The sequence below is a fragment of the Trichosurus vulpecula genome, chromosome 5 (genome assembly GCF_011100635.1).
Source record: "Trichosurus vulpecula isolate mTriVul1 chromosome 5, mTriVul1.pri, whole genome shotgun sequence".
NCBI classification, from domain to species: domain Eukaryota; kingdom Metazoa; phylum Chordata; class Mammalia; order Diprotodontia; family Phalangeridae; genus Trichosurus; species Trichosurus vulpecula.
In genome coordinates, this window is record NC_050577.1 from 64,255,459 (window position 1) to 64,279,148 (window position 23,690).

The window sequence follows — 23,690 nt, forward strand, 5'->3', positions numbered from 1 at the left end:
TAAAACCAGAAGGGAGGGCCTTTAGTCCATTCCCCTTATTTTGCAGATGAGAATACCCAGACCTAGAAGGTATGGTGACTTACCTAGACAGATACATGCCAAAGCCAGGTTTTGAACCCAGGATCCTCTTCACCTCAAACCTCAGACTTCTTTGATGAATCATTATAGTTGTTCCAGCCTTAATTTCAGTAGGAGATGCTACCTTAATGATCATTTTAAAAGTCTAGTTGAGGAAACTGAGTCAATACGAGGTGAAGCATTTTGCTCATTTTCACTCAAAGATTCAAAAGCAATAAAAAGAAAAGAAAAAATGTTCAGTCACACAGGGCCAGGTAATAGCCAGCTCCCCGCTATCCCTGTACTGTTTCACAACTTTGTAAAAAGGAGACTCAGATTGTGAATGACAAATGACATACACAATCATCTTTTACACTGGTAATAAACAATACCTCTCACTTATAGATGACTGGTGAAAGGAAGACCCATCTAGCTTTGCAAGAGAAATATCATAACATTGGAGGATTCCAGAATAGTGGAGAAAAAAATGGGAAAGAACGCCAGGAATCCCAAAGGACTCTTCTTACACATAGATGAAGTTGTTGTAGCATGTGGCTCATTTGTCTAGAAAAGAGATGAAGAATTTTTGAAATGATATTTGAGCTTTCCGTTTCAAAGCAATCAGAGTCCAGGATAAGGTCCTAAGGCAGGATTTTTCTACCTTTCTCGTGTCATGCACCCCTTCGGCGAAAGGTGCATACCCCTTCTTAGAAGAAGATTTTTAAATCCAGAAAAATAAAATGTATAGGGTTACAAAGGAAACCAATTAGGGCAATATGTAGTCATCAAAAGTCCTTTGAAAACAAGTTCACAAAACCCCAGGTTAAGAACCCCTGTCTTAGAGTTTGGGGTTTTTACACACACACAAACAGTGTATAAGTTACAGTATGTTCAATACTGAGGAGAGGACTGAGCAGAGAGAGTCAAGATGGGATATTTATAAATATTCTAAAAATTTTGCTAGGGCAAAGGGAAAGACATGAGCTGGGAAAGCTTGAGGATGAGGGTGAAAAGAACACTGGATTGGAATCCCAGCTCAACACTTACGGTGTGACTCTGGATAAGTCCTTAATCTTCTTTTTCTTACTTTCTTCATCTGCAAGATGGAGAAAATGATGCACTACCTCCCTCTCATAGTTGCAAGGAAAGCATGTTGTAAATCCTGAATAAGACTGTCAGATGAACTGTTTTTATTTCTCAAAATTTCTCATTTCTGGATCACTAAAGGTATGGCATTAGCCTTGACTTCTAACATGAGTGGTTGACAGTCCTGTGGAAGAGCATTAGGACAGGATCCAGTGATTAGGGGATAGACATCTGAGACATCAGGGTGAAGTGTGGGAACTCTGTTGAGAAGAGTGAAGGGTTTCCACAGCTCAACATTTTAAATAACTTTCAGGTAATTTTTACTAACATCATCAACCTTCCCTCCAGTTTCCATATTTGAAAGACTTTCTCAACCTCAGATGTTTCCGTTTTCCACAAACCTCAGAAGTTTTGTCATGCAAAAAAAAATTTTTGGCAGTTCGACCATGTAAAAAAAATATTTAAGACACCCCCACCCCCTCAAATATTTTCTGCTTTAAAAAAAAATTCAGAACCAAAATACGGGTGGACTTATTATGGAATTTGTATTTGTCTAAGATGTATTGTTATTGTGATTATAAGATTATGGTATTCTAGAACAGGAGCTGGAAGAGACCTCAGAGGGCCTCCAACCTCCTCATTTCACATGAAGAAATGGAGGCCCAGGGAGGTAGGGACTCACCATAGAGAACACAGGCAATAACTACCCAAGACAGTGGAAGAGCCCAGTTCCTCTGCCTGACTGCAGGGCCAGTGTTTGACTTTACCAAGATGGCTCCTTGTGCAGTGGGAGTCAGAGGACCTGAGTGCAAATATTGTCAAATATTATGGCTTAACATTGGTCAAGACACCTCAGATCTTCATCTATAAAGTGAGGGAGTTGGACTAGATAGCTCTGAAGGGCCCCTTCAGTGGCATCTCTGTGGTCCTAGGATCTCATACTTTCTATTGATTATTTTTGATGATGCCATTGTGAAGTGGAAAGACAGGTGACTTCGGTAGAGTTTCGGTCTTGCTTCTGAAACATCGTGGCTATGACCCTGAACAAATCACTGACCTTCTTAAGGCATGAAATTACAGAGCATATACCTATCGGCCCTAGGATGATGTTCTACTACATTGTCGGCACTACATTGATGAAATCATAAGTTTGGTTTTTGGTTTAGCTTTAAATAATACATCTTGTAGTTTTCATAGCTAGTGATTTGAAATAGGAGAGAAAGATGCCCCTTTTGGGAAGAAAGAGAATTACTCTCCCTACCTCAACCCAGCAGGTTTCTTTAGCCCTTAATTGAGAGATTTCAGAGTCAATGGAACTAAAGGGGCTGAAATTTCTCAGCTAAGTAGATGAGACAGATATAGCAGTGAGAGTGTGGTTCCCTAAAGTGGTACAATACCATCGGTCACCCTGGGCATTCTCTATCATCGTTGTCACTTGTCTGCCTGCAATCACCTGGAGAGGCAAGAAAATGATGTGAAGAATGGGCAGATAGGGAGCAGACCCATGCAACTGGTTCCATTTCTCTGTCTGACTCAAGTGACCAAACTGCCTTGTTGGGACTGGTCATCTGGGCCGAGAGCTACCTTTACCCCAGCAGGAAGTCTGCAAAAAGTAAATTGTGAATGCAACTGCACTCCACCCAGAATTCTGGAATGAATCTGATCTGTACTTTAGAGACCAGGATTCTGAAGAGATTGTTGCAGGCCTGAGATGTAAAGAACTGTTCTTAAAAGATATTTATAATTATAAATGCTGTGGAATTTGCATAATTGCATTGCTAAATATATACACGTTGTAAAATACAACAGCACTATCCAGTATATTAGCAGAATTATGTAAGGGAAAAAATTGCTAGGGAAAGTTAGGAGGGTGCACATGCTTGGGAGTTTTTTTCATTATTAAAAACACCAGTTCTAAACCCATCTCAAAGGGGGAAAATGAATACCAAAAGCAATTACAAAAGTATAAAATTTAGTGCATTGTCTAGCCTACAGTATGGTGTTATTTTAGAAATATTTTAAGCTGCATAGGTCATTTTAAAGTGCCTCCCACCACTAAGTGTTTAATTTTCCTAGTGCAGGGTCTCATAAACTGCCAAACCAATTTCTCTTTGGATTTTGTAACATAAATAAGTGAATAAAGCTGAGAGTGCTTTCTTTCTGAGGCTCTCAAGTGAAATTTTACAGCTAAGTTGTAAAACCACTGAAACCCTGGAAGGAAAGTGAAAATCCCCAAAATGTTCTTCCTTATTTGGACTCTGCTAGACCCCTGGATATGTTTGTTCAGAAGCACTTGTACCCAGAAGCCCAGGTGACCTCCTCTTTGGAAATCAGAGAAAATGAATTCTCTCCCACCTGTCCTCAGGAAGCTTCCTTGGGTAATTGGTGTTTTGTTGGTCTGGGTTTTTCTTTTTGTTTTTTGTTTTTTGTTGTTTTGTTTTGTTTTTTCAAGGAAAAACATTCTTTCCAAGCCCTGTTAAGTTTAAGATAAAGTATGAGAGGCTGATGTAATTTAATCTCAATTCCTTTGGTTAAGTCTGTGTCTCGGTCTGATGAATTCAGCATTAACTATTTTGGGGATGCAAGAGCAAAACAGCCTGTGGAAGAAAATCAAATACCAATAGGACAAGGGAGAGAAAGAAATGACAGCCAGGTTTCTCCCAGATGTCCACCATATTATAAGTCTCCTCCCAAATAATAGCTGAAGTGTTTGACTGCCATGGAAATATGTGGTTCCGAAACAGATTACAAGTGTTTTAACTTTAAGGACAGTAATTCTCACGTCTGAGCCTCCAGAAAGGAAATCGTTTGTGACTGACCACATGGCCTTGGGCAGATGACTTGACGTAGCTTGGTTTGGCCTATCCAGATGGAGAGTTTGCTAGCCACTCTTCTAGTCTTCTTAGAGCAATAGGGAGCAGATAACTATCTCAGTTCTATTCCTTTCCTCTTCACCAGCTTCCTCATTGCAGACTGAACACTACAGGGAATGGCAGATAGTTTCCTATCTGTGTCTACGTTTGCTAAACTTTTTTTGTCCCCTTTTTCATTCATAGGATCGTGTATTTAGAGTTGGAAGGCGTCTTAGAAGTTCAGTTCTCATTTTCCGGTTGAAGAAACTCAATCACCTGGTGATTAAGTGACTTGCCTAGGGCCACACAGCTAATAAAATACCTGAGGTAGATTTGTACTGAGCTCTTCCTTTCTGGTGCTATGATAAGGAGTGGCTCCCTGGAAGGGTGAAGGGGAGCAATACACTAAGAATTATAGGCAATAGAATAACAAAAGTTATTAATAAAAAATTATTTTTAAAAAAAGAATCGTACTGATGGGAAAAGCATAGTTCAGAAAATCTTAAAAGGCTTGCTGCCTCCACGGTAAGGAAGCAGAGAGGTTGGGTGACCTGAGGCAAATTGAATTTTTGCTTCTTAGCCCACATCTTGAGTAGTCAGCATCAGAAATTCCCCCAAAGACTTCAGGCTATGACTCTGACGTGTTTAAATTGGACTAGGTCTCTCGATACAAAGTCAAATGAAGAACTGCAGAAATTCTGTGAATATTTCTGCTCAGTGTTGTCTCTGGCCTGGGTAATTCTGATCATTCAGTTCTCTTCTGTATTGGTGAAGGCTTTCATTCATAATACATATGGAAGTGTTGCATTTTAAGAGCTGGTTGGTACTTTGAGGGTCCCAAAGATCTGACAAATCTTCGCATTCTTTGAATCTTTCTTTGTTTTGCTGTTTTCTCAATAAATTCTGTTTGTCTACTGACAAATATTTATTGAGCATCTTCCGCTTAGAGACAGCCTAAGCACTGGGGGATATAAAGATGCTTAAGACAATGGCCCTGCGCTCTTGGGACTTCAAACTCCTTGGTCGCTTGCTGGAGTGGTGAGGATGTTGACTCCTAGTCTGAAGACCAAAATTTAATTCTTCTTCTTTTTCTATTAACCTTTGTGACCTTGGGGAAAAATCATTTAACTTCCTTGAGTCTGTTTCTTCTGTCAGTCAACTAGCATTTATTAACTACCTACTGTTCACCAAGCCCTGCGCTAAATTCCTGGGATAGTAAAGGCTCATTTTACAGAAACTGAGGCAAACAGGGTTAAGTGACTCGCCCAGGGTCTGTAAGTGTCTGAGGCTGGAGTCGAACTCAAGGAGATGAGTCTTCCTGACTCCAGGCCCAGCACTCTTATCTGCCCCGATTCTATCATTTGCATTGTACTTATGCTATATATTATAGTTAGCTTCTGGGAGCTAACCAAAATCTAAATAACCATTTTAACTTGTTTTTTTCTGTTATGTTGGACTATGCTGAGAGGTGGCATAGTATAGGAGATACAAAAAATATAGGTTCAAATATTGCTTTTAACACCTAGGAGCTGCGTTACCTGGGACAAGTCACTTAACCTCTCAGAGGTCCTAGCAACTCTCAGACTAAGTTACAGGTAAATTGCCAGAGAAAGTGGAGCTCCTCATTCTTCTCTACCCCTTCCTGCCCCCCCCATTAGAATTATGTGACTATACACTGGCTAAGGTTTGACAAGATTGGCATTATACATAGGTTTTTTTCTTCTTCTTTGTAATACTGTGGTTTTTACTCAATTTTATGCAATCATAGAATTTCTCTTCTCCCCTAGTTTATTGATGTGTTTTGTTTTTCTACAACAGTTTTCAGCAAACCTCAGATAGATCCTCTTAAGGCTGTTTCCCATGAAACAGTTCATCAAACATTTACAGAAAGGAGGGATGTGCCCTTTTAACTTAGCATGATAGTAATATTATTTGACAAAAATTTTGCTCCCTCTCCATGTCGACATTTCATTGTATATGTTATTCTTTCGTTCCTGTTTCCTTTCTTTCCATCACTTCAAGTAAGATTTCCCTGAATATTTCCTTGACTTTTTTTAATATTCATCATTCTGTCTGTCCAGATTGCTTATTTAGAAGTCAGCGGCTCTTATGAACACCCCTCCAGGATAAGGAGATGGGGCACAGTGGGGGAGATTGGGAAGTTTTTCTGTTCATCTGTGGGTCTCAGTTTCTGAGATCATGCGGGTAAGACCACTCTGGGATTAGCCGCAATGGGTCACTACTCATTCGTTACTTGTGTACACAAGATTCCTCTCTAGGTATGTGTCCAATAGGTACCTTCCAACTCTGAGATTCTACTATTCAGTAACATTTCATTTATAAAATTATTTTTGTGGGAAAATGTTTCAGAGTTCCTGACAATCAACAAAAAATAAATAATCATGCCTTGTTTATAAATTGGGGGCTACCTCATTGTCAAATTGCTATGAGTGGAATCAGCAACAATCACCCTGAGTTCTTGGGAGGGAGAGATTCTTGTGGGCTCAACGTGGTTTGTGAAGACTTCATGGAGGGAGGAGGAAAAACTCAAAATGACTGGCCCTTAAAGGACCGGGTGAATGAAATGATATCTCATCTATGAAGACAGAAACTCCTAAAAATCTTGAAGAGGGCCCAAAGTTATATAGCTCCTCTTTAATTATGACTCTTCTTGCCTGAAGAAGACAGGGACCATAAATCCTCCCTCTGGGGATCCTTAGGGCCCTTCTCTCACTATCTGCTCTATATCTCTCACTGTTTTTCCAAGGTGTCTATCGAGGAGACATCTTGATACAGTGCTTTCAGAGCCTGTGAGCTAACTTCAGATAGAGAAAGTGAATTCCCATGCCACAGGCAAGCGTCAGTAAATCAGTTGTTTCTTCTGCTTCTCTGGCTCCTCCCCCCAGGGTACCATGATTCTCTGTGGGTGCTAAGTTAGATGCTGGCCTAGCTGAGCCACTGAGGAAGACACATGGGGTTTCATCAAGCCTGTGGTAAGCCTGTCACAAAGTAGGGCACGACATATAGTGTCACTTCAAATAATCCAACTTCCCTCAAGAAAGTATTCCAAATTATTTCAAATTAAAAGGCTTTCATGTCTCACTTCTAAATATGCTTTGTGCACAACTCCTAAGGTACTGTCAATCAAATCTTTATGACTGAAACCAGAAACAAAAACAAAGGCAGAGCTAAATTTAAATATAGGGATCCCCAGGTAAGTCCTGTTGCTTTGTCAAGCAACCCCTTGTCCCCAGAGGGTTGAAAGGGGAGTTGTCCCAAACCAGCTGGTAACCTCCTAAAGCCATCTTACATTCCATTCTAAGGGAGATGTCCGTAGGCTAGATTCTGGGATGAAGCTGATTTTAGTTACTCTCCACAGTAACAAACTTTATCAAACTAGGTCCAATCCATGTCATGTGCCTTAGAGGGGGTGATAGTAGAAGAGGGAAAAAAAAACCATTTCTAGTTGTTTTTCTACCTACATTGAGATATACCTGGTTTTGTTTGAATTTTAGAGCTTCATTTTGCATGCATGAGGTCTTCCTTTTTAAAAAATCGGCCTAACCTGAACCTTAAATCTGATGACTTTCAAAGACAGTAAGCCACAGAAATTCTGTGTTACCTGCCAGATCTGCAGTGGTTCCACCCACATGACCAATGCCACTTCTTCCTTCCCATACAAATTTAAAGGCATAGAATATTAAAGTTGAAAGGACTTTAACAAATATCAGCTCAGAATCTCTCATCATACAACTGGAAGAGGTATGACAAGAACCCAGATTTCCTGATGCCTGGTCTTGTGGTCCTTCCACAGTGCCCATGTTTTCTGTAAACATCATTTGGCAAATATAGGGGAAATGCAGCATGGCCTAGTGAAGAGGGAGCTGACAAAGAAGGAAGGAAGGAAAAAAGAGGACAGAAAGAGGAAAAGAACAGAGGAGAGAAGGAAGGAGAGTGGGGAGAAAGAGGAAAAGGAAGTACTTATTAAATACCAGTTATGTGGCTGGCACTGTGCTAAGCACTTTATAAATATTATCTTATTTGATGCTCACAACGGCCCTGGAAGGTAGGTCCTGTTATTATCCCATTTTACAGTTGAGGAAATCAAAGCAGGCTGAGGTTAAGTGACTTGCCCAGGGTCACACAGCTATTGCATGTATGAAGTGGGATTTGAACTTAGATCTTTCTGACTCCAGACTGAGCATTCTATGCACTGTACCTAGCTACCCAGGAAGACTTGGGTTCCAGATTTGCCTCTGAACAAGTACTGGTTATGTGACCTTAGGAATGCCCCTGAATCCCTCAGTGCCCCCAGGAAAGTCTCTAAGACTATGAATTTACAAAACAGTTGCCATTTTGCTTTGGAGGAATGACCGTCCTCATGGGGAATTCCTTACACTGATGAAATTACAAGTCTCTCCCTCCCTCTCTCTCTCTCACTAATACATATTATATATACATAAATATGTATATGCGTATGTGTATACACATATACCTGTGCATTTACACACATTCTTGAGGGTAGAGGGGTATAGGGACAGAGTGTGGGAGAGGGTGGTAAAAAGAGAGTGTAAGGGGGAGGGGAAAGAGAAAGAAGAGAGAGGGTAGAAGAATGTGTGCGTGGAGAGAGAATGAGCTAATCGATATACAGAGAGATGATCCTCTTCCCTTGCCATAAACACAAACATAAAGAGAAACCCAACATACAGGCATAAAAGAGCGAGGTCAAGTATAAAAAATGTCTTTTAGGTTCCCTGCTGCTTTCTCATTAGGCGCAGCATCTTGTTGCTGCCTGGGCCATCCTGGTTTTGTGCAACTCCGAAGCACCACCAGGCCTTATTTCCATAGACTGCTACCTTAGGACTCCTTATGTTCCCAAAGCTTCTAAAATCATTTCTCATTTACAGGTAAACTGCTAAGCCAAGATTTCTGAAGCCTGTAATCATGAATGAGCAAATGCTTATTCCAGTTTGTACCTGTAACAGAAATGAGCTATGACCTCAGGAATATAAAGCTGCCCCCAAGGAAGGGAAAGCCAATGTAAATAAAGCAGGAAGGTGTAGGTAGTGGTGTCATTCCTGGGGAACGCTGGGCAGGCCAACAGCCTGTGGGGAGGGATGAGATTGAAGGACCTCACCCCAGACTTGTGTGAAGAACACAAATGAATCAGAAGCCAGAGCTGATGACAGCACTTCTGGAGAGAAGTGCTCCAGGTGTGGTTCCAAATGAGGGTCCTTCTAGCAATGGGTTTCTTTTAGTCCATTTCTAAGCCAGTGATTTGCCATGGAAAGAAAGTAATGTTGTGAAATAGGCTAGCGGCTTTCTGGACTCATAAAGCTGGATGGATGGGTGCCCAAGGATATTTGCTTTGCTTGCGCTAAATTATTGGAAAGGTACATATCCAACGTGAGCTGAAAAACCCTCAGGCCTGGGCGTAGCCAAGTTTTGCTCTCCTTACCATCTGCACCCTCATGCCACTAGTTGCTTCAGCCTAGAGCACAAAAATTGGGATTAGAGGAGAGCTGGCTCTATAGGTGTAAGTAGTACATTTCATTAGGGTGTGTGCTTAGGGGATTTTATTTTTCCTGAGACAAAGTTTTGATTATTTTTATTCATTAATCAAATGAAAGAAACTCAATCTTCATGAAACTTGATTCCTTCTAACTGTCTTTACTTTGAAACTGTTAGCTTTTTTAAAAGAGACACAAAATACCAAAAAATCTGAAGACATTGGGGTGAGCCTGGTAGACCCTCTCTATGCACAACTCTACCTAGCACCTAAATAGATCCCTTGCAGTTCTGGAATCTGATTCTAAATGAGGCAGAATCTCAGGTGTGACATCTTTGGGTGACAAGAAGTGATCTCTGTTACCTAACACTCAGATGAGAGAGCCCTGTGTGGTGGAAAGAGCTCTAGATTTGGAGTCCGTGACATGTGCCATCTGAGCGACTGTACTGGTCATTTAATCACTCTCTGCCTTATTTTCCTCATCTGTAGAATGGTTAGACTGGATAGACTCTAAGGTCCCTTCTAGATTTAAATCCATAAACCAAAGTATGATTTCCTTTTCTTTTCATAAAAATCATATTGGCTGGGAAGATATCTCTCTTTCATCAGATTATCCCCAGGCTTCAGGTACCAAGGATACAATCTAACCAGGTATCAGACTTCAGAGAAATGGTAGGCACTGATTATACTATATCTCATATGTGATGGAAAGGAATCTGTTGCTAATCTGAGAAGTAATAGCTGTAAGAAGGAATCTTAGAGTCTCTGAAGCTCTGTCTTCAAATTATGTGTGTGTGTGATCAAAGAAAGACTCAATAAAATTAAAGTGTTTGTATTTCTCTATGGGAAGATGATACGTGTAACTCCTAAGAACTTTATCATTATTAAGGCAGTTAGAAAGAGTCTATATAGACAGTCATGAATGTGAGTCAGTTATGTTTAGATGATCTTCTGGAAAAAAAAAAGGTGAGAAAAAGGGATGCACTGGGAGAAGAGGGAAGGAAGAGGTAAAATGGTAAAATTTTTTCGCATAAAAGAGGCACACAAGGAAGAGCTTTTACTGTGGAGAGGGCAAAGAGGGGTAACAGGCAATGACTGAACCTCATTCTCATCAGAGTTGGTTCAGAGAGGGAAAAATATTTATACACACTAAGTTGGGTACAGAAATCTATCTTACCCAATAGAGAATTTGGAGGGAAAAGATATAAGCTATGGTGGGGGGGATGATAAAAGGGAAGACAGATTAAGGGAGGCAGTTTTCAAAAACAAAACAGAAATTTTGAGGAGGGACAGGTTAAAAAGAGAGAGAAGGAGAAACAGAAGAAAACAGGATGGAACGAAATACATGGTAATCATACCTGAATGTGAATGGAATGAGCTCACCCATAAAATGGAAGTGGATAGCAAAATGGGTTAGAAACTAGAACCCAACAATATGTTTTTTGCAAGAGACATACTTGAAACAGAAAGACACACACAGAAAAGGGCTGGAGCAGAATCTGTTATGCTTCAGCTGAAGTTTTTAAAAAAAAGCAAGGGCAGGAATCATGATCTTAGACAAAGCAAAGGCAAAAATAGAGCTAATTAAAAGAGATCATCAGGGAAACTACATTTTGCTAAAAGGTACCATAGACAGTGAAGTAATTATCAAAAATTTTTACAGCAAATTTCTCTAAGACCTCATTTCCCAATATGTAGGGAACTAAGTAAAATATATAAAAATAGAGCTATTTCCCAAATGATATGTGGTCAAAGCATACAAACAGTTAATTTTCAGAAGAAGAAATCAAAGTTATCAATAGTCACATGAAAAAGTACTGTAAATCACTATTGATTAGAGAAAGGCAAATTAAAACAACCCGGAGGTACCACCTCACACCTGTCACAAATGACAAATGTTGTAGGGGATGAGAGTAAATAGGTATATTAATGCACTGTTAGTAGAGCAGTGAACTGGGCCAACTATTCTGGAGAATAACCTGGAACTATGTCCAAAGGGCTATAAAGTGTATACCCTTTGGTATAGCAATACCACTAATAGTTCTGTGCCTCAAAGAGATCAAAGAAAAAGGAAAAGAATATATATGTGTGTGTGTGTGTGTGTGTGTGTGTATGTATGTATATGTATATATATATGTATACGTATGCATGTATGTACAGGGGCTGCAGGGAGATGGGGTGTGTGTGTGTGTGTGTATATATATATGTGTGTGTGTGTGTGTTTGTACATATTTGTAATAAGTTCTATTTTTCATGCCTTCTTAGTGGGATGGGGAGAGGGAGAAAATTTAGAACTAAAAATAAAACAAAATTGAATTCAAAGTCATCCTTCTGGTGATGAGATCAGGTTTAGGGAGCCAATAAAGCCTCTTACTGGCTACCATTTTTGTCAAGGGGTAAGTTTTTTTTGTTTTTTGTTTTTCTTCAGACTGTTCAACTCTGTTGTGTCTTTGGTTGCTATAGTTAGTGACTGACGGACTAGTAGTACCTTGACACTCCTAATTCCTGACCTTTATTACCTCCATCTGCTCAGTCCTACAGCTTCCAACCGGTAGAGAAGTGCCATGTGTAGCTATTTAAAGATTTGTCCTCCGAGATTCTTTTCAGGGAGGGTTAGCAGCACTTAGAGTTGCAAACATAAACATAAACCTTGTCAAAGTTTTCCTTTTTTTTTTTAAGTCATTAAGTTAAATTCACATGTGAATGAGAACTATGCAGCCTCCATCAATAAAGAACTTAAGGCCCTAGTCAGAAAGTATAGATGGAAGAAATGTCAAAGGAAGGGGAATATAATAATATTTGAAAGATAGATCGAGGCCAGGTTGTAAAAGGCTTTGAAGAGCCTACCCTTGATTCTGCTGCCTATTCATGTCATCCATCCTTTTTCTTTCCTATTTCACAGCCTGATTCCTTGAAGGAGTACTCTTGTTGCTTCTCCTTCCTCACCACCTGTTTTTCAGCTTCTTGCAATGACTGCTGTCCCTAATACTCTATCAAAAATGCTCTCTCCAAAGTCACCAGTTGCCAATCCCACAGCCTCTCCTCAGATTTATCCTCAGGGAGTTTTCTGTAATATTTGATATATTTAATTTCTTCTCAGTTAGCTTTCATTACACAGATTTATCTTGTCTTGCTCTTCCTTCCTCTCTTAACTGTGCCTTCTCTGCCTTTTACACTGGTTCCTCTGTTTCTTGTCTCCTAAGCATGATTGAGTGTCTTCTAAGACTCTGACCTGGACCCTCTTTGCTTCTGTGTCTGCCCTCTCATCCTTAGCAATCTAATCTCATCCATTCTTGTGACTTCAATTATCTCTGTGCAGATGACTCTTATATAGACATTTCTTGTCCGACTTTTCCTGGAGTTCCAGTCTTACATTTCTAAATGATGATAAGATATCTCTACCTGGTTGTCTTGTTGACCTTTCAAATGCTAGTTGTCTGGAATGGAATTCATTGTGTTTTCACTAAATTTTGTTCCCCTTCCTACCTTCCCTTTTTAATAAAGGATGCTACCATTCTCCCAGTCACCAGAGCTCAAAACTTAAATCATCTTTAATTCTTCTCTCTCTCTTATGTCCCACATCCAGTCAGTTGCCAAGTGTTACAGATTCTCCCTCTGTAATATCTCTCAATCCATTCCTACTTCTACTACCCTATATCAGGCCTGCATTTGCTTTTATCTGGACTACTGCAAAAGCTTCCTAACTGCCATCCCTCCTTCTATTTCCTGTCTTCCCAATCTGCCTCATTCAAAGTAATATTTCTAATGCACAAGTCTGATCCCTCAAAGACCCTTCTTTGCCTACTGAATTAAATGTAAATTTTACACTCTGGTATTTGAGGCCCTGTACCATCTAGCTACAATCTACCTTTCTCAGCCTTCTTTTTTTAGGCACTCTCCGTGCATCTTTATTCCAGCCAAAATCTTTCTTTCATTCTTGAGGGCATTTGTACACGTTCCTGCCTACTGCTGAAATCAGCTCCCCCAATATCCTGTTGAAAGATTCCTATTTCTTTAAATCCCAGATCAGGTACCATTTTCTCTGGGAAGTCTTCCTTGGTCCCATCTGGAAGAAATCTAAGAAATCTATGCCTTCTTATCTCTCCCTTATCCTCCTCTGTATCATCTCCTTTGTACTTAATCAGATTTTAATTGCATTAAAATTACCCTCATTACTGTTTTATCTAAGTACCCCTCCCTCCTACAATAATCTCTGTACTAGCATTTATTAAGCAACTATTTTGAGCTAGGCCCTGACTCTTAAATTCTCTTGAGGACAGAAATGTTCATTTTTCACTGATTTCCCTAATGCTTGACCCAATGCCTTGCATAGAGTAGGCTTGTCATCAATATTTACTGGATTTATTGGAATTAAATGGGGTGGGAAGGAATTGAAAGAATAGAAAGGAAAGTGATAGAACATCTTGCTTCGCCAGAGATGGTGCCACCAGAAGTTGAACTCCAGTAGGTCTCATGTTCCTTGGACCAGCACATTTTCTGAATCTGCTCTGAACTTTTTATTGTTCTTGGCACTTGGGGCCTGGAGAGGATTCATAAAGACATCCTAACCTGCAGCTTTATTTGGGCAAACTGGATGATTGGTTTACCAGATCAATAAGGTAAATGTGTAGATGGAACATTTTAAAAACTGGTGATCTCATCATTAGGTATACCAATGCTATATTTCCTTTAAGCACAGTGATATTGACATGTATGTTGTCAGCTTCTTTAACATTCAAATGATTAATGTGCAAAATTGTCATTGCAGTAAAATGACAAGGCCTATTTAATTTCTCTTCCTCCACTGGTTTCCTCTTTTTCCTCTTTCATATTAAAACATATTTCATAACATTTCATAGAGAAGCCTGTATAAGCTTTGAGTTGCTGTAATTTAGTTAAACCATAAAATTGTTTCCAGATTACCAACCGTGAAATGGAAAGACAATCTTATTTATGAATTTATAAATCAGATAATCTCCCTCAAACGAATCCTGAAACCAGAAACACTTTGTTGATTAAATAGGAGAGGGAAAAGATTTTTTCATTACCATGTATCAAAAAAAAAAAAAAAGTACTTTCTTTAAGTGGTTTTGGCCGTAACCACACAGTGTGCATCCATAATCAACAGGATGGTCGCTGTAGTCTGGGTGACTGGCGGTATGTTCTAATGAATTCTTTATTCTTAAATGTTGGCATGTTCATTGCTCTGATAGATCTTATACCCACAGTGACCATATGCCCCAGATTTCCTAGGACAGTCCTGATTTCAGAGTAAATTGACTGTATTATAAGGTGATAAAAAGTATGGAAAAAAATCTTTGCCAAGACCACATGTCCTAGCTTTTGGTTCACATACACAATCTAACACAACAAACTTTTAAGTGCCTGCCAGCTACAAAACCCTATGCTAGCTCCTGGGAATACAAAGATTAAAACACAACCCTGCCCTCCATGAGCTTCTATTCTCCCTACCTATGCTGAATATCATATAAGTAATTAGTCTAAGTATCCTTCCTGTTGGAAGGATTGAAGTGAGGAGGTAGCCATGGGGGTGAAAAATTCTCCTCCTTCTCTCTACAAACTAGGCACAGGAGTTCAGAAAGGCCAGCATCCCCAAAGGAACAGCTCGACTTCCAATTTCCCAGAACTTCCTTAATCCATATGCCTGAAATGTCTGCCAGACAGCACTGCCAGAGGCTACCTACTCCATGGCCTCCTCCAGCAGAAGGCCTAATACTGATTCCCTTCTGCTCTTGTAGGATGTCTCACTTCCACCTCACAGGTACAAAAAGGAGAACTAAGCTGCTAATACCCGGGATCATAGACTCATCAGATCTTAAAGCTAGAAGGGACTGGAGTGATCAAATGATCCAATCCTCTCATTTTACAGATGAAGAAATTGACGGATACAGAGTTTTTGCTTCGACAAGTTGGAAGCAGTTTTCCCAGGTCCTTTCACATCTGTTCTCACAAATAGCCTTCAAAAGTAGATTAGGAAAGAAAGCTATTACTTGTGGCCTTTTTTAAAAAAAAGTATTTTTTCATTTTAAATAGCAGCTTATACGTTGCCTACTTTAGACAGTATCTGTTCACTGAACCAAATGAAGCCTCAGTTAAGTCCAGCAATGACTTGGAAACCCCTGGTGAATTGTAGGTATCTGTCAGTGAAGAAGCAAAAATGGAAATAAAGTAAATTTCACTAAGCTCATATATACATGACATTTCCTCTATAACAAGCTTGATTCTATTTTGTTCATCCATCCGTCTCATCTGAACCCTGTGAGCAGCCAAGCAACCAGGCCAAAGGGGGAATATGAGGGAGAAGAGAATCCTTATCGTGGCTGGTCTTCTCTCTGCCCAACTGTCCGTGATGGGTTCTGGGATGGCCCTAAGCCAGGGGAGGAAGGCAAAGGGTTATGGGCCCACCCGAGGTAGCTAAGGTGGTGTGAAGAATACAAAGATGAGTGAGAAAGTATGTCCTAAAAGAGTTTGTAAGACTAGGAGACATGATAAAACGCATACAGTATGCAAAAAACTGTAATGCTAGGTAGTGGATGGTGAACCCATCGAGAGAGTTGTCAAGTGTGCCAGTGTTCAAAGGAAAGAGAAGTAGAAAGGGATAAAAGTTTGGAATCATAGATCTAGAGCCGAAAGGGATCCAAGGTGTCACAGATGAAAAAATTGAGGTCCAGGAAGTTGAATGAATTATCCAATGGCACAGAGGTGGTATGTGAACCCAGTTCCTCAGGTTCCAAAGGCAATAATTATCTTCCACACTAGAGAAGAGATTCAGGATGTTGTATTCATTTTGTAAGTAAATTTCAGCTGGGCGTGAAGGATGGTTAGAATCTTAATAAGTAGAGATGGGAGGGAGGTCAGATGTGAAGGGGCATAGCTGAAGGACATAGACAAAGCCATGGAGCCAGGGAAGCCCAGATTGGGAACCATATGTAGTTCATTTTGGCAGGGGGAAGTGGAGATAAGGCTTTCAAGGTTCATTGAGTCTGCATCATGTTGGGCTTTGGTACTTTGACAAAGGAATTTTTACTTTATTTGGTAGGCAATGGGGAGTTATCAGAGCTTTTTGAATGAGGGAATTAGGTGATTAAATCAGTGCTTTAAGAAAAAGCACTTGGTGAAAATGTACAACATGGAGTGGATGAAGGAAAGCTTGGAAGCAGGAAGACCAATTAAAAGGCTGTTACAATAGTTGCATAAAATTCTTCAAAACAGCTTATAAATGTGTCTGAAGGAAGTAGAAAAATAGAGCCTGATCTTAGTTCTGATATTATAGCAGGAATAAAAAGTAGATTGAAAGCCTGTGTTTTCTTTATGAATTAAACGGGAGACTATTGAAGTGCCAATGTTAGCTTACCGTGACAAAATAAAGAAGGCTCCGAAAGAATGGAAAGTGATCCAAAACAGAATTTCCTGCTGGCCCGTACCTTCAATCTCTTGCTGTTGGTGTTGTTCAGTTGTGTCCAATTCTTCATGACCCGATTTGGGATTTTCTTGGGAAAGATACTGGAGTGGTTTGCCATTTCCTTCTCCAACTCATTTTACAGATAAGGAAACTGAGGCAAACAGGGCAAAGTGACTTGCCTAAGGTCACACAGCTAGTAAGTCTCTGAAGCCAAATTTGAACTGAGGTCTTCAAGACTCCTTACTGAACCACCTAGCTGTCCCCATCATAAAATTTCCCCTTGCCCCATCCCTCCTCTCTGCAGAGAGTTTCTTTTATCCTATTCCCAAATCAGACTTCTAAGTTCCTATAATGTAAAAGTTTTACTAAACTCAATCAATCAACCAACAAGGATTTATTAAACATTGACACATGCCAGGAAATGTTCTAGGCACTGGGGAATACAAAGACAGAAATGGGAACAGTCCCTGACCTCAAGAAGCTTATAGTCTAAGTCTTCATCTGTATCTATCATGTGGGTCCATTATGTAAGTTACTAAAAGGAACTGTTACTTGTTACTCTTGAGATAGCACTCCCTCAACCTCAGCTCCTTAGATGCAATGACTTTTACTCACAGAATTGGCTGTGGCTTTATTAACTCAGGATGAGTGATTGAAATTCCCTCCCACGCAAGATCCTCTGGATCAGGGCATGGAAGTTTGCCTGTTTGAGTTAGTGATTTCCGCTGAGAGGCTTGAGCTACCCTCCTCCCTTTCCAAGATATGGATCTCAGTCTGGTGGATCTGGGGTACTTAATCTCTATTGACTAATCTGCTTTTAGGTGACTCTCTTACTAATTTTTCTCTTTGATATGGACTGTGCTATGGCAGTGAGGAGCCTGGCAACGCAGGTATGATGGGAGAAGCTTGGTAATTCAGAGGTTTCATACTCACTGGTGCTTCTGGGAAAACTTGGAAAGTCATTCCGTAGTGAGACCGATGCCAGGCAACTTCTGCTCCTTCCAATTTCCTCCTTCCACACTTCTGTAATGGAGGAATCATAATGCCTGATGCTTAAATTGATTTTTTTCCTAAATGTATTTTATAATCATTAGCTAGCCGGTCTGCCCAGAAGCCTTCCAAAGCAGCTCCATGTTATTACAGAACCACCAATTTTCCAGCTGCAGTAAGGCACAGTATGGGAGAAGGCAGAAGCTACATTTGTCAAACCGAATGCTGCTCCTAAATATAACACTTTATTAGCCCAGGGGTGGCCTAGCTATTTGTAACCTTTTAAAAACAACTCTGAAATGAGTTGGGAGAGCTCACCATTGTGTTCAGGGCAGCAGATCGAGCTCATTTAAGAAGCTAGCCAGAGATGTAGCCTGGTGGATGCTGGGCACAGAGGCCACAAGTCCCATGCTAATAATCACTGATGCAAGGTCATCCAATGAGTCAGTGTCAGATGTCAGGACTGGCAGAGACTTCCTGACACTCAGGCCTTCCCTAAGACGGCAAAGCCTTGATTCTGTAGAATCGCTTAATCTTTTCTAAGCCTGTGACAGACTGCATTAGGAAACCTTAACTCCCATTCTGAGAACCAGGCTTTATAGCGGCTTAATTCACTTGGTTCCATCTGGAATTACTGACCTGACCACATACACCAGGTTGTGCTTACTGAAATAGAAGGTGTTTGTCAGGCTCAATATAACTACCAAGGTAATTCATCCTCTGCTGGATTTTTTTTTAAAAATTCTTTTATTTAAAATTTTGAGTTCCAAATTCTTACCCTCCCTCCAACCTGTCCCCCAACCAGTGAGAAGTCAAGCAGTATGATACCCCTTATACATACAAAGTCATTCTGCAGGGTTTTTTAATCACACACATTCTATTTATCATCAATGCATAAAGCAAGATATTCCTGGATGTAGACTTTGAGTCTGAGAGGCCATATAGTCCAACTGATGAGAAAGCGAGAAGCCCAGATAGTAGGGGCAACTTTCCCAGGGTCACACAGTTAGTAAATATCAAAGGTAGAATTTGAACCCTGATCCTCTTCTTATATACTAAGATCTTTCAGTGACTTTATTGTTTATTTTCCACCTAAAGTCAATTTTTGGAGACAATAGGAGCTAAGTAGCTCTACATAGCGAGTGTCCTCTGATCAGCCAATGAATGTCATTATTAAATTTTTTCCTGATTACTTTCCACAAATTTAAGCTTAGATTGAAGTCCTTTTGACCTCAGACTTAGCTTTCTCTTTTACTTAAGCATCAGTTTCAACCATATCGTTCTTTAGTCTTTATAAGAGAAGTTGTTTTCATTTACGTTTCCCTGTGACCACAAAACAAGTTTTATTCCTAACAAAACGGACAGACACCTCTGTCATTTGTACCAAGAGCAGATCCAGTTCTCCCAGATGAGAAATATAGCTTCCAAGTCTGTGCAGCAAGCCTGGAGTCCATTTAGGACAAAGAACATACCGCAGATTCCCTTTTTGTGTTGGGTAAAATCATATGGGATCAGGCAAACAGAAAGAGGTGAAAACTTATGACATAGAGGCAGAATTATTTCCAGTGAGGGAATGTTTTCTTCAATTTTCCAGGAGGCATTACCCGATCTTTAAAAAGTGCCTTTTTAGTGAGATCACTGCTGCTAAACTCTGATAATCTGTCCTTGATCTCCACCGAGGATTTGTAGATTCTCAATTTCCCTACAGCAGGTTGTTAGGAGCCTTGCAGCAGACCAAGTGGTACCCGTATGATAGTCTGGTGATCATTCACCTAGAAAAACAAGTCTGAAAAAAATCAACAAAGCTTTAACAAACAATTCTCTTGTTTTACAGAGAGAGGATGCAAGCCATGGAGAAACAGATTGCCAGCTTAACTGGTCTTGTTCAGTCTGCGCTTTTTAAAGGGCCAAATACAAGTAATAGCAAAGATGCTTCTAGGTAAAAAGAAAAAAAATTAAAATTCACAAATCATGAAATCTGTTTCTCTTTAATCATTAAAATAATCCATCAACCCAGATCGATTTCCTTATAATCATTATGAAGTGGAAAATTTCACCTGTCTATGAATTGTGGGTTTGCTTTGTTTATTCTGAGAATGCAAGTTAAAACTTTGGGTCAAAAAAAGGTAAATGGGCTTCCCAGTGCATGTGGATTTCATGGACGTCACACAGCTCTGTTCCTGCAACCGCCATCTACATTTCTCCTCCCTCCCATGTTCACTGTGCATTTGGAAAATCATGAATAATCTCCAGCCACATTTCACCTGCAGTTAAGGAATGCTACTTTGTGAAGCCTTGTCCATCCCAGCCAGTGCTTGTGCCGTGATGCTAGAACACTCTCACTGCCTAATACCATCATTGATTCCTGCTGATTGCTTACCTAGTAGATGCGAGAGAGAAAATCCTGTCTGAGCATTTTCTGTCTAACTTTGTTCTTTTTTGTCCAGTGAGAAGATGATGAAGACCATGGCAAACAAGAGCCTCCCAGATGGTGCAGGTAAGTCTTCCAATGAATTTGTAAAGGAAGCCTTTTCTGCCTACATCAGTTAGCTGGTGGGAATTGTGGAAATTTCAGGAAGACACCTCTGCCAAGTATCTCTCCAAATGACACCTAAAATTCCATAATTATGGATTAATTCCTTTGGATTAAAGTGTTGACTTTTCCCTTTGGTCGTCTTTTCAAATGAAAATACTCCTGGGAGAGGTAACTCATAAAGTTATTAAGATTGTAGAATATTAAAACTATAAGAGGCCTTAATGATTATTGACTCCAGAGGTTCTTAACCTGTGATGCATGGACTCTCAAGTGAGGATCCATGACCTTAGTTGGGGGGGAAACTGCATTTTTTTTCTATTAACCTCTAACCCAAATTTAGCATTTCCTTAAATTGTTTAAAAATATTATTCTGAGAAAGGATCCATCACACACACACACAGGCACATATACACAGGTGTACACACACACAAGCACAGTTAAAAACCCCAATGTAATCCTACCCCATCATTTGACAGATGGGGAAATTGAGGCCTGGAGAGTGGAAGTAATTTTTCCATGGTTTCATGGCCAGTGAGTTACTCAACAGGTATTAGAAGCCAAGTGTCCTAATTCTCCAACCAATGGCTTGGTATGAATGAGGTTATGAAATTCCTTTTTCAAAACAGCAGCTCTCACAAATGCTTAGTTCCTGCAACCTCCATCTGCATTTCTCCTCCCTCCCATGTTCACTGTGCATTTGGAAAATAATGAATAATCTCCAGCCACATTTCACCTGCAGTGAAGGAATGCTACTTTGTGAAGTCTTGTCCATCCCAGTGTCTAGAAGGTAGAAGTAAGGCTGAAGGGGAAGAACTTGAACTCTGTTGCTTAATAGCTGTGTGACCTTGACTAAATCACAAATCTCCCTGAGCTTCAGGCTCCTTATCTGTAAAACATTTCTACACAACACACATTCTATTATAGTTCATTTGTATAAATATGACTCATTTTTTTAAAAAATCTGAATAGGAGCTAATTAATCATTTGAGGTAAACTGAAACTGAAGCTTCTTAGAGACAAAGAAGATAGAGTATGTATCAGTATGCATCTGAATATTTAAAAAAAAAAAACAACCGAGTGGTCATGTTTTTCCTCTTCTCTGGAAAATTGCTTGATCTCTTGGGAAAAAGAGTTTCACATCTGGCAGAGCTCAAAGATAACATTTGCTAGATTATCTACCCCACAAGATTCTTGTGATGCAAGTGTCTCTTAATCTATAGATAAATGGAAGGTGGGACCACCCCTTTTGCAGATTTTCCCAAAAGTCTTCCCTGCAAGTTCATCTCTTAGGAAGTGCTCATGGGGCCTCTCCACAAGGCTAGAAAGTCATATCACATGGCTGTTATCAAACACAATTTAGTCCCCTCTCAAAGATGAATCATCTCTCCTTCTGCCCAAGCATCCCCATGTTGCACAAGTGAGGTTAATGGACACATGGAGAGAATATCTGGGGGGAGAAAGGCAAAATAAATGGATCTCATTCATTAGGATGAATATGCGACTTCTGTGGGAAAAGGGCAGAGGAGTTTAATAGCAGTTAATTACATTCGGTAAGAGTTTCATCCTGCCAAATGCACTGGGAGAATTCACTTAGCCTCTTTAGCCAGTGCAGTCACCAGAAAAATGAGCTCTGAGCTCTTTCTCCCATCAGGTTAGAATTAACCTGCAGAGCTATAGTTAGGAGATGGGATGAGAATTCTGCTGCTGAGGTTCATCAGAGGAAAATACAATCCATCAAGATGAAACTTTGGAATTTGCAAAGCTAAATTTACTAGTTCTATCTCACATCCCTTTACACCAGCCATTTCACTAATATTTATTAAATGCCCGCAAATTGGCTTCCAGGAAAGGCTCACCCATGCCATCATCGTGATGTGGACAAAGATGATTCTGGGTTCTTGGAAGGCTACATCAGCAAAACCCAAATTCTGGCTGATCTTCTGGAAGTGCACAAAGGCTCAAGAAACTCCCACTGTGGAAATTCATTCCATCTGTACAGATAGCATCATGACTATAGCTTTATCAATGAGTCCTAGAGAGTTGCCAGAAGCACATAGAGCTTAAGTGACTTTCTGACAGTCACATAGCTAGTAAGGGTCAAAAGGTAAAATATGAACCTAGGTATTCCTAGCTCCAAGACTAGCACGCTATCAGCAAGGTTCTTCAGCCTCTGTAGGTCTTAGCAAGCTGAAGGATGTTGAGTAAGAGGCCTGTGATTGACTCCATCTCATTCGAGGGTCAGCCTAGCTAAACTCAGAGCTTGTCTACCAGATGGCGAAGGCTTTTTGGCTATAGCAGCTCATTAAAGCTTTAATTAAAGTGCAGAGAAGCTCCAATCTGCCTTTTTAGAGGGAGTATGAATGGATGAAGTCATAGATCATCAATAAGACCTCTGTCCTCAAGGAGAATACAGTCTGGCAAGGGAGATAAGACAAATAACTATGATACAGAATTATAGATATTAAATGCCTAAGTGATATGTATGAAGTGAAGGAGAGTTCATGGGAGGGAGAAATTACTTCTAGCTGGAAGGATCTGGGAATGATTTAGACTCTAGTCAAGGAGGTTTTGCTCTAATAAAGCCACTGAAATCTCATTCCCACCACATAATGAAAGAGTACCTAAGATTCTTTCAGAAAGGTTGATTAACTTGCCTTAAGAGCTATTTCCACGTAGTTTAGAGGTTTTCAGCAAAGAATATCCAGCGAAAAACACAAACATACTAGGAAGAATATCTGTCCACAGAGGTTTCAGTTGCTATAGAGATTATGCAACATCCCAGGAAAGAAAAAACTAGACAGGAGTTACTGACTCCATTTTATAGCTGGGTAAATTGAATCATAATGAGGGTAAATCCTTCATCATGCCAGGATTAGGAGAAGAGAATGGAATGTCTTGAATCCTAAAAGAATATTTTGCCCACAACAGAAATGCATATATACATTACATGTTTTTACAGTAACACTGAAGTACATGAGGGTCATCAGATGCTACCACACACTTGGGGATTTGAGAGAGAATATTACCCCATGTCTTTTGGGTCAGGATGAGAGATTAATGAGTTGGCAGGGCAGAATTATCATTCAATAAGCATTTATTAATCACCAGTCATATGTGCCAAGGCACTGGGATAAGTATTGGGGATACAAATTTTTTAAAAATAGAATACTCTGCCTTCAAGAAGTTTGGGTAAATACGATCTGCATGAATAGATATATGCAAAATATACAAAAAATA

General features: G+C 40.0%; 1 protein-coding gene across 8 annotated transcripts in view; it reads left to right on the forward strand.

Moving 5' to 3' along the window:
• The window catches only part of KIAA1217 (KIAA1217 ortholog), a 392,388-nt gene that overhangs the window by 308,992 nt on the left and 59,706 nt on the right, over positions 1-23,690 (forward strand). For all 8 annotated transcript variants that reach the window (XM_036761523.1, XM_036761529.1, XM_036761524.1 and 5 more), the window contains 2 exons: positions 19,752-19,856; positions 20,365-20,414. In XM_036761523.1, the coding sequence (XP_036617418.1) occupies positions 19,752-19,856; positions 20,365-20,414 (155 nt within the window). The remainder of the gene's footprint in view (positions 1-19,751; positions 19,857-20,364; positions 20,415-23,690) is intronic.